A 12,605-nucleotide genomic window follows, 5' to 3' on the forward strand; every position below is an offset into this window, starting at 1 on the left:
GCCAATATCGCTCATGCGCACAATGTTCTCCATCCCTGGGAATGCATAATGATTGAAGTCAGGGGCATGTCCTGGCTTCATGAGCACATTGCGCATGCTGGACTCTAACAGCTGCAGAGCATAAAGGTAAGGCCCGTCTTATAGCCCCATATGCCACCAATGAATCACACAAACCACTAATGATAACTATATTTATATTGACCTTTTTGGCCTGTAAATTTGGAGCTCCTGCGTGCACCGAAGAAGCCAGGGACGTACATCCATCTTCATTGTACATTCCCAGAGAGGGAGAACATCATGCACATGCGCGATATTTGCAAAGAGCCAGCAGTTATGCCACTCATGCAAATCATGTCGCATGATTAGAGGGATGATTAGTCCAGATTAATCAGTGCCCTTCCCCCAAGTAGTCAACCACTAATTTGACTAACGCCAGACCAGCTTCCAAGTTAATGTTATATTAATTCAGAAATTGCTAAACCACATAAAGGGGCTAATTAGAATGCAGGAAAAGGTGGTATTTTAGGGGGCTATGGTAGCTGTCAGGATCCCTTTAAATATATGACTATGCAAGAGACATAGAGCTCCATATAAAAAAACCCCTCAGATCATCCACAAAATAAAAATTGTGTTCAAGAGCAGATATTCACTTTACAGCTCAGTTCACATTAGCTTCCTGACTTCCATCTTTATCGTATCCATAGAAGAGCCATCATACATAAAAATAGTTTATAAATATTAATAGAAAATACAGAAAAAATTGTGTAAAAGTGACCATACTTACATAATAGTTTTCATCTGATTACATTTTGTTTAACTTTTCACCCTCCTTTAACCATTCGGCATTTTAGGGGATGACCGCAAGGATTCGCTGACTGTACCTTGTGCACAGACTGCAAACTCTTGGCACAGGCCTGAGACTAAGAAGGCAAGTATATACGATATGTATAATATTTACTTATGCTTTATTCATAAAATATTAGCCTATGTTATTACCGTGTGTCTTAGGTGGAGAGCCGACGTATAACACATATCTCAGCTGAGCAGAAACGTCGTTGTAACATTAAACTGGGCTTTGACACTCTGCAGAACCTGGTGACAAATCTGCATGTACAGCACAACAACAAGGTATCACACGAGTCTTTCAGTGCACATTGTGCAGGTCTTTGTTGTGCACATAAATGTCATCACTACTTATCCGCATCCAATGTTTGTCAGCTTCTATAAAATCTGTAAGAACCTGCACCCTATCAAATCCATCCATAAAGTAAAATGACTCATACAGTCATGACCGAAAGTGTTGGCACCCTTGAATTTGTTCCAGAAAATTATTGCACATGTTTTGTTATACACATGTTTATTTCCTTTGTGTGTAATGGAACAACATAAAAAACAAAGGGAAAAAAGGCAAATTGGACATAATTTCACACAAAAACCCCAAAATGGGCTGGACAAAATTGTTGGCACTCTTAACTTAATGTTTGATTGCACACCCTTTGGAATAAAAAATTGCAATTGTTTCCTATAACCATCAACAAGCTTCTTACACCTCTCAACTGGAATTTTGGACCACGGTTCTTTTGCAAACTGCTCCAGGTCTCTCATATGTAAAGAGTGCCTTCTCCCAACAGCAATTTTAAGATCTCTCCACAGGTGTTCAATTGAATTTAGATCCGGACTCATTGCTGGTCATATGAAGTATGTTTGGGTTCATTGTCCTGCTTGAAGACCCATGACCTAGGACACAAACCCAGCTTTCTGACACTGGGCACTACATTGCGACACAAAATCCTTTGGTAATCTTCAGATTTCATGATGCCTTGCACACAGTCAAGCCACCCAGTGCCAGAGGCAGCAAAGCAACCCCAAAACATCTTTGAACCTCCATCATATTTGACTGTAGGTATTGTGTTCTTTTCTTTGTAGGCCTCATTCCATTTTTGGTAAACAGTAGAATGATGTGCTTTACCAAAAAGCTCTATCTTTTTCTCATCTGTCCACAAGATGCTTTCCCAGAAGGATTTTGGCTTACTCATGTACATTTCGGCAAACTGCTGTCTAGCTTGTTTATGTGTCTGTGTCATCAGTGGGGTCCTCCTGGGTCTCCTGCCATTGCATTTCATTTCATTCAAATATAGATGGATAGGTCGTGCTGACACTGATGCACCCTCAGCCTGCAGGACAGCTTGAATTTCTTTGGAACTTTATTGGGGCTACTTATCCACCATACGGACTATCCTGCGTTGCAACCTTTCAACAATTTTACTCTGCCATCCACGTCCAGGGAGATTAGCAACACTGCCATGGGTTGTAAACTTTTGAATTATGTTGTGCACCGTGGACAAAAGAACATCAAGATCTCTGGAGATGGACTTGTAACCTTCAGATTGCTGATATTTCAACAAATTTGGTTCTCAAGTCCTCAGACAGTTCTCTTCTCTTTTTGTTCTCCATGCTTAGTGTGACACACGCACAGACACGCAATGCAAAGAGTGAATCAACCTCTCTCCTTTTTATCTGGTTTCAGGTGTGATTTTCATATTCCCTACACCTGTTACTTACCACAGTTGAGTTCGAACGAGCATCATGTGCTTGAAACAAAGTTACCCACAATTTTTGGGAAGGTGCCAACAATTTTATCTGACCTATTTTGGGATTTTTGTGTGAAATTATGTCCAATTTGCCGTTTTTTCTCCGTTTTTTTGTGTTGTTCCAATACACACAAAGGAAATAAAAATGTGTATAACAAAATGTGTAATTGCAATAATTTACTGGGAAAAATACTTCATTTTGTGGAACTATTTCAAGGCTGTCATGACTGTATCTAAGTAAATAAGACGTTAGCGCAGCAGCTGTTGCTTGGTTATGTTTTTACTTTTAGAGAATTTTTTTAAAATTTTTTTGCAAGACTTATAACTGTAGATATAGCTGTATTTGTCACTAAATCAAAAACAATATTGTAATTTTCTGATAAAGTAACTCAAAGGTGACAACCAATATGGTGCCACTTTATGTTGTCATTTTTGTAAAAATTACAGTAGTGACAACAAACGATTAATTATCAATATTTGTGAAAGTCAAAAAAAAGTGATTACCAAACTTTGCTCTTAATTCTAATGGAGAAACAGATTGTGAAAACATCAGAAAAAAAAGCCTTAACTAGATCATACTGTATTTAGAAAAAATACTAAAAACACCTAAAAGTTAAAAGCTGTATGTAGTGCATCATATAATGTACTAGAAACTGTGAAGTAACACCTGGGATCATAACAAATGCTAAAAACACACCGTGACAAACACTGCAACCAAAACACCATTATGAATCAATATCATCCAAAACACATTCATCATATGTATCAGGTCATTAGACCAGCCTACTACCCAAATATATAGGCTGAGCCGGGTAAATACCCCTGAATACTCAAAAGCAGCTTATTCCTACAAGAGACATAGAGTAGTAATCCAAAACCATAAATAATAACCAAAGTTTATTTCAATAAATATAGATCAAACGGGCAATATACAAATTTAAAAAATATCAAGGACACAGGTATTGGAGTGGTAGGTCCACAAGCCAGTAGCGGATAGGGAAGGTATTATATTAGAAAATGACTCCCTATAGTTATTTCATAAAACATAATGTGAGCACTTTCTAATATAATGTGTATCAGTCACATGACGTAAATCCCAAAATCATACAAAAATGCAAGTGCATACAATATGGAACTTGATGATCTACACACCATACACACACCATCTGGCATAGTTCAGTGATATGTGTATATGCATGCAAACCATGCACTCATGTGCATGACATTATAAGAGACATGTAAACAATAAGGCATATTACACCTTTCCCATAAGTGACCCGTGTGGACTCCCACACTAGCGCAGCCCCAGGAGGAAGGCCCCAGTATGCTAATGAGATTGTGTAACAGTGCACCAGTCTCTTGGCCACACCAAGGGTGCACAAAAGCCTCCTCATTTGCATATGAATTAGCAGTTATTTTCTCAGGCACAGTACCAGTAGCAAGTACAGTGCTAGTATGGTTGTTGTAGGGGCTAAGTCACCAACAACACTGTACAGCCCATTTAAAATACATTTTTGGGGTGACAGACTCACTTTAAAAAGAGTTTGTCCAAAGTGCCCCTCCCGTCTCGTAATTTATATACAGATGAACTCCTTTCAGCCGTCTCATAAGTGGCTAATATTGGGTGACAGTGGCTATATGGGAAACATTTATATACCTTATACACGCTGGGCTGTGGTTGTAGCACTTACACATGGCAGCCAGGTTGATTATAATACACGTGACAGAATTTTTGAAGAAGAATAAATAATTATAAAGGTACTCTATCCCTGTAACCAGGTGGAAATGCTTTTAATTGTTTAACTTTTGGTGGTAATGGATTTGTGTGAACAAGCATTAGGGCTCGTTCACATGAGCGTATTCAAAAATCGTCTGTTTTTTATCCAGAAAAATATATGGCTGACATTTTTTGACCACCCATTGACTTATAATGAGTGACTCAGATCCAAATAACAGATCAAAGTAGCACATGCTGCAATTTTTTACACGCAGAGCATCGGTGCAAGTGTAAAATCAGTCACGTGAACTACCACATTGAGTTTTGATTGGTCAGTGTGCTGTCCGTATGCTATCAGCTTTGTATACGGACAACACACGGACCGATTATACGCTCACATAAATCTCACATTACAGATTGTATTAGTATTTAGAAGCCATAATCAAGAGTCAGTGCAAAGACGAGAAGAAATTGGAATCTTTTTATTAGATTGCCTCTAGTTACAAACAGTGATGCAAAATACTGCCAAAACTGCGATGTGTGAATAAGGTCTTATATGCCTTAGTTAGTATATGCCAAGTAGTAACACAATACTAATCTTCTTAGTTCAGCAAGGCCACCATCTTACAGAAGACGGCTGAATATATCTGTAAGCTGCAGCAGGAGAGGGCCCAGCTACAGGAGGAATCCCAGCGTCTGCGCCGCCAGGTACAGGAGCTCAGTGACACCATCAAGTAAGCAAGAAAGATCCATTTATTAGGAATTGTGAAGTATTAACATAAACCAGAAGTAAGCTGAGGAAGGAAAAAAAGATATATGGCGCCTCCTAGTGACGTAACTTCAAGATGGGTTTGTAACCCCAGGTTATTACCAACTCAGCGCTTAGGATTGTACTAGTGCTCCATATTGTGCAGCTGGTACCGGCCCACCACATTGTGCAGCTGGTACCGGCCCACCACATTGGCAGCTGGTACCGGCCCACCACATTGTGCAGCTGGTACCGGCCCACCACATTGGCAGCTGGTACCGGCCCACCACATTGTGTAGCTGGTACCGGCCCACCACATTGGCAGCTGGTACCGGCCCACCACATTGTGCAGCTGGTACCGGCCCACCACATTGTGCAGCTGGTACCGGCCCACCACATTGTGCAGCTGGTACCGGCCCACCACATTGTGCAGCTGGTACCGGCCCACCACATTGTGCAGCTGGTACCGGCCCACCACATTGTGCAGCTGGTACCGGCCCACCACATTGTGCAGCTGGTACCGGCCCACCACATTGTGCAGCTGGTACCGGCCCACCACATTGTGTAGCTGGTACCGGCCCACCACACTTTGCAGCAAGGGGGCACAACATTGGGGGTCAACTTATGTTGTAGGTCCGAAAACCAACTGCAGCAACCGCTCTGAAGAAATGTATAACTCTGAAAAAACAGATGCAGTTTTTGGTTCAGCACCTTGGACCGAAAAATCCTATTCCATCCATTAGCCGAGATCTTATAGATGGGGAATTGGTGGAATAACTGGTTATAATGAAAAGTTTCTATATATTTTTTATTTTTACAATTATGGTATTTATAGGAGGATTTACTTCAAACATAGTTATTTGTGGAAAGGCTGAGATATTATATCTGAACCTCCCATTAACAAAAAGTCCAGAGGAAACTGCGGAGCCTGGTTGGATCCAGCAGGATGTAAATTCAATAAATGTTTGCTTGTTTTTTAGACTTTTGAATAACATTTGATTTTAAAAAACAAAGTCATAAAATTAGAGGTATAAATTTCATACAACACATCTGAACGCTGGATCGGGGCATTCATCAAGTGAAGCTCAGCATATTCCTCTGAACTTTTTTGTTAATAAACAGAAGAGACATCCTCATTTGTAGATTTGAAATACATTTTAGAAAATGATTGTGTTAATTACTATGCCGTTGCGAATATAAAATTGAGACTGTTTGTTGCCAACCAGATTTTCCCACAAACTGAGGGGCCATGTTTATGCTTTTATATGTGAAAAGGGAAGTTTGGGGTCTCTAAAGGTCCAGTGATTTGGGATACAGATGTCATTAGTGTGCAAAAGAAGCTATTGTGAAAAAGCTAGGCTAGGCAAACAGTTGCAAATCATGTTCACGGAGCGACGAAAACTTAAAGCCCGAGCATTCTATAAATACTCGGTGCTCGGCCGAGTATACTCGGCGAAAGGGTTAACCGAACATACTCGCTGAACACTAGTGACGTCATGAAGTATGGTGGCATCACAGCGGGGACTGATAAAGGACTGGCACCAGAGCTCAGGATTTAATTAAACGTTACTACTGGGTGGCCATCACCAAATAGAGATATATGTCTTATTATAGTCTGATGTTTTGAATTGTCTCAATAGGGAATTTATTAACTATATTGTATAGTAATATATGCAACTGATGCAATTGTGGACCAGTCCTATGAGTGACATTATAAACAGTGGCATCTCTGATGATTGATCTGGGTGCAGAAAATTTCTGAAGTTTGCAAATCTGACTGATTGCTTTTATGCTCTAAGGCTATGTTCACACGTTGCGTTTCTGCTGTGTGTTTTTTTCATGCAAATTTTAAGCTGCTATTTACAGTACCAGCAAAAGCTATGAGATTTCAGAAATCTCATGCACACACATTGTTTTTTTTTCCTAACTGATTTGACAAACTGCTGTGTCTTTGTAAAATGTCACTTCTTTCAGCGTTTTTGCAGCGTTAATTCACCCATAGAAAGCAATGAGTAAGCGCAAAAACACAGCAAAAAACACAGGTGTCAGGTTTAGCTGAGTTTTTGGTGCCAAAATCTTAAGGCGGTTGCATCATCTTTTTGGGGGGGCACTAACCTATGAGCATGCACAAGAGACAATAAAAACGCAGCAAAAAAGCAGCAAATACTCAGCAAAACCTGCTGTTTTGGAGCTGCTTCTTTAATGCCAAGAGAGCAGAATTTGCATGTGGGCAAAAAATGCAGCAAAAATGCAATGTGTGAAGATAGCCTAACAGTGGCCACTCATTAGAGTGCAGCTTTTGCAGGGATATCTTTGGTGGGACACAAGATTACTTGAATCTTGAAGTTACGTGAAGTTCCATTTAGTGCGATCACTAGGCTTTTGGGGCTGAAAAATAAGACAATGTGTTTATTTCCCTATTATAGTGTGTGTCAGCAGCAGCTTCCAGCCTCTGGGGTGCCAGTAACACAACAACGCTTCCAGCACATGCGTCAGATGTTCCAGAACTATGTCCAGAGTAGGACCTTACAGAACTGGAAGTTTTGGCTGGTATCCTTAGTAATTTTATATAGTAAATAGTAATATTATGAAACTATTTATCCTACAAACAGTTTTATACTGTTGACGGTCGTAATCAGGGGCGGACACAGACTGTAGTGGGCCCCTGTGCAAGAATTTTTTTTGGCCCCCCCCCTGCCCTTCATAGGGGGCATGAAGGCCCCCCCCCCCCGTGCATCTCTCATCCCCCCCCATGCATCTCTGATTCCCCCCTCTCCTAGTTAATTAATTGTATTTAAAAAAAATAAAACTTGTTATACTTCCCCCCAGGGCCGGCTCCAGGTTTTTGTGGGCCCTGGGCGACAGAGTTTCAGTGGGCCCCTTTAACACATACCATGATTCATGATGCACAGATACCGCAGAGAAATATATATATATAGTACAAGGCCAAGGATTTCACTTACTACATTACATGAGTGATATCTAAATGTAAATTCTACAATAGCTCAGAAACCGGCGAATCCTCACAGCGCACAGTGCAGACCGGACAGTATAGTCCTCCATACAGTATTATGGGCACCACATAGTCCTCCATACAGTATTATGGGCACCATATAATGCTCCATACAGGATACTGACACCTTATAATGCTCCATACAGGATACTGGTCCCCATATAATGCTCCATACAGGATACTGGTCCCCATATAATGCTCCATACAGGATACTGGTCCCCATATAACGCTCCATACAGGATACTGTCCCCCATATAACGCTCCATACAGAATACTGTCCCCCATATAACGCTCCATACAGAATATTTGCCCCCATATAACGCTCCATGCAGGCTGTTCCCCCCTTATAATGCCCCATTACACGAGCGATATCTAGTGTAAATTCTACAATAGCTTAGAAACCGGCGAATCCTAACAGCACATAGTGCAGACCGGACAGTATAGTCCTCCATACAGTATTATGGGCACCATATAATGCTCCATACAGGATACTGACCCCCTTATAATGCTCCATACAGGATACTGGTCCCCATATAATGCTCCTTACAGGATACTGGTCCCCATATAACGCTCCATACAGGATACTGGTCCCCTATAACACTGCATACAGAATACTGGCCCCCATAAAATGCTCCATACAGAATACTGACCCCCATATAACGCTCCATACAGAATATTGACCCCCATATAACGCTCCATACAGAATACTGGCCCCCATATAACGCTCCATACAGAATACTGGCCCCCATATAACGCTCCATACAGAATACTGGCCCCCATATAACGCTCCATACAGAATACTGGCCCCCATATAACGCTCCATACAGAATACTGACCCCCATATAACGCTCCATACAGAATACTGTCCCCCATATAACGCTCCATACAGAATACTGTCCCCCATATAACGCTCCATACAGAATATTGGCCCCCATGTAACGCTCCATGCAGGCTGTTCCCCCCTTATAATGCCCCATGCAGGATGACACCCCCCTTTTAATGCCCTATGCAGGATGTCACCTCTACCCCCCATAAAATGCCCCATGCAGGATGTCACCTCTCCCCCCCATATAATGCCCCTTGCAGGATGTCACTTCTCCCCTTTTCAATGCCCCATGCAGTATGTCAGACCACCCCCTCCCTTATAATGCCCCATGCAGGAGGTCACCCCCCCTCCTTATAATGCCCCATGCAGTATGTCAAACACCCACCCTCCTTATAATGCCCCATGCAGGATGTCAATTCCCCCCTCCCCCTCTTATAATGCCCCATGCAGGATGTCACACCCCCTCCCTTATAATGCCCCATGCAGGATGTCACACCCCCCTCCCTTATAATGCCCCATGCAGGATGTCACACCCCCCACCCCCATATAATGCCCCCATGCAGGATGTAAATTCCCCCCTCCCCCATATGATGCCCCATGCAGGATGTCAATTCCCCCCTCCCCCTCTTATAATGCCCCATGCAGGATGTCACACACCCTCCCTTATAATGCCCCATGCATGACGTCACTTCCCCCCTTCCCCTCTTATAATGCCCCATGCAGTATGTCACCCCCCCATATAATGCCCCATGCAGTATGTCACCCCCCCATTTAATGCCCCATGCAGGATGTCACACCCCCTCCCTTATAATGCCCCATGCACGACGTCACTTCCCCCCTTCCCCTCTTATAATGCCCCATGCAGTATGTCACCCCCCCATATAATGCCCCATGCAGTATGTCACCCCCCCCATTTAATGCCCCATGCAGGATGTCACACCCCCTCCCTTATAATGCCCCATGCAGGATGTCACCTCTCCCCCTATATAATGCCCCATGCAGGATGTCACCCCCCCATATAATGCCCCATGCAGCATGTCACCTCTCCCGCCCCTATATAATGCCCCATGCAGGATGTCACCCCCCCATATAATGCCCCATGCAGGATGTCATTCCCCCCTATATAATGCCCCATGCAGGATGTCACACCACTCCCCCCCCATAGAATGCCCCATGCAGGATGTCACACCACCCCCCCATATAATGCCCCATGCAGGATGTCACCCCCCCCCATATAATGCCCCATGCAGGATGTCACACCCACTCTCCCCCCACCATATAATGCCCCATGCCCCCATACATTTAAAAAAAAAATCAAATACTCACCTCACTTCTCACCTGATACTGATCCGGACTCCAGCATCGCCCGCGTCTTCCCGCTCTGCACTGTGTCGGCTCAGGAGAGATCGCGCGCGGTGTAAACATATCACTGCACCCTCTGACCTGAGACGTCACAGTGAGAGGACGTGGAAGATGCTGCGGAGGCACGGGGAGGGGTAAGTATTGTGCCGGAGCCGTCACATGATCGGAGATGTCCCTGCGCTCAGCATGGGGCCGGGGGCCCATGCTGAGCGCAGGGACATCTCCGGTGATGTGACCGCGGGGGGTCCTGCGGGGGGGGGGCCCATGAGGAGACGCACAAGAGGGGGGCCCCAACGGGGCTCCGAGGGGGCCCCGACCGACTGGGCCCCATGCTGGAGTCAGGGCAGTCATGCCCTGATGGCGGCCCTGCTGGAGGCTGGAGGGGCCCCCTCTCCCTCGGGGGCCCCCGTTCAATGAACGGCTGCATGGACGGTAGGTCTGCCCCTGGTCGTAATCTATAGCTAAGACCAAAACCATGGTCAGACCTATCTTTCCAGCTCTGCTGATTGTACAGAGCAATATTTGTAGTCAAATATGATTATCAACATAAATCATCATAACAAATGAGTGACTGAATTATAAATAAATCCAATTGGTGATTTATTAATGTGTAGCTCCAATTATAAATGAAAATCATATGATGTAGCCCTTACAATAGGCTTTATTTTGCCTTGAAGTGGATGTATGTGACAAGTATGGATGTTTTAGGTTTCTATGTAATGTAAAGAGAAAAAAAATTCCTGTTGCTTCCCTTAACTGGTCTCAGTTCAGCATCCTCATCCGTCCCCTATTTGAGTCTTTCAACCGTATGGTTTCTACAGCAAGTATGGCAGATTTAAGAGCGACATCACTGGAGTGGCTGGACCAACACTGCTCTCTGCCGGCACTGCGACCTAGTGAGTGTGGAAAGTACTATTATATGACTTCTGCACCCAAAGTGTTCCCACCGTATTATATAATTACTGTAAGAGACCATGTACACCTCAGGGCAGCGAGTGTGTCAGGTGGGAACAATAATTGGTTTTATCCATCTCCATGCTTTACACCAAGGGGTCCACATCCTCTCATATCTTGTGAGCCACTTTCAAATATGGCAGGTGGTGAAAAGTAGCCAATAGTGGTTTTAAGTCTATCATACACATTAGATTAAAGTCAATTGAACCTACTGATTTTAGTGGAGACCAAGAGGTCTGTGTATGGGTTCCTTCTAAAACTCTGTTGATAGAACATGTAGGGTATGGGGAAGAAAAGGATGGGGCAGTTGAATTCATAGGATTGGGGATTACATGTCAAACACGCAAAATATCTCTGGCAGCGACGTTCTCCTCTCTCCCAAATGAAAACAAATGATTTCTTGGTCTAGCCCAGGAGTGCACAACATTTTTTGGTCCAAAGGCAACATAGCCATACTGAACCAATCCCAAGGATCACAAAAAAATGTGAAGGGATACTTGCATGAATACATCACCATAACTACTATCGGTACATTAATACATCATCAGAACCAAGTTTTGAGTGTATAAGGAGGATTTGGAGAGTTTCTGCTCCAATAAAATCAGTGTGAACACGTTTTTGGAGCAGAAACTCAACAAATCCTGATCATAATCTAAAATCTCTAAGTTACGGATTGCTGCATGTGTATGAGATCACAACCACCGTCAGCACATGAGTGCGGGGCCAGAACCACCGTCAGTACATGAATGCTGCATCAGAACAACTGTCAGTACATGAATGCAGCGTCAGAACCAACATCAGTACATTAATGAAGCACAAGAACCACCTTCAGTACACGACTACAGTGCTAGAACCACTGTCAGTACATGAATGCAGCACTAGAATCACCTTCAGTACATGTATACAGCACCAAGCTTAATATAAATATCAATTGTAATGTCAGGTTAGCCCCATATATAATTATATTGCATGAACCTAAAATTCCCAGTATGTCCTTAACAATGGTAAGGAGATACTGGGAGTTGTTGTTATCAGTTGTTTTGAGACGCGTACCATACAGAAAGCACAGTACTGATGAGTTCAGTATCACAAATGAACATTTACATCCAAGTGTCTTATAGATTAAATCTCCTCTGATTGGACTCATCGCCATCCCTTTTGTCTCCATGTAGTACAAACACCATGATGAGATTTCACGCCCAGAGCTCATCTCTCCAGACTTCCCACCTCTCCGTCTTCAGCAGCACTTCCTGACACAGTGCCCTTAAAAATAAAAGTATCATTATTCTTCCCATTCTGTGCCCCTGAATAAATAATTGACCCTCACTGTGATTGCTGCACAAAATATCAACCTCACACTGCCTCTTTCTTTAATATCCCCACACACTGCCCCT

At 43.2% G+C, this 12,605-nt stretch overlaps 1 protein-coding gene across 2 annotated transcripts in view; it reads left to right on the top strand.

Moving 5' to 3' along the window:
• MLXIPL (MLX interacting protein like) overlaps positions 1 to 12,605 on the top strand; it is a 207,209-nt gene that overhangs the window by 192,917 nt on the left and 1,687 nt on the right. For both annotated transcript variants that reach the window (XM_073667616.1, XM_073667615.1), the window contains 5 exons: positions 852 to 928; positions 1,009 to 1,128; positions 4,915 to 5,042; positions 7,483 to 7,606; positions 11,024 to 11,153. In XM_073667616.1, the coding sequence (XP_073523717.1) occupies positions 852 to 928; positions 1,009 to 1,128; positions 4,915 to 5,042; positions 7,483 to 7,606; positions 11,024 to 11,153 (579 nt within the window). The remainder of the gene's footprint in view (positions 1 to 851; positions 929 to 1,008; positions 1,129 to 4,914; positions 5,043 to 7,482; positions 7,607 to 11,023; positions 11,154 to 12,605) is intronic.

Source organism: Phyllobates terribilis, unplaced genomic scaffold (genome assembly GCF_046119375.1).
Source record: "Phyllobates terribilis strain yellow unplaced genomic scaffold, ASM4611937v1 Scaffold_2__4_contigs__length_985480577, whole genome shotgun sequence".
NCBI lineage: Eukaryota > Metazoa > Chordata > Amphibia > Anura > Dendrobatidae > Phyllobates > Phyllobates terribilis.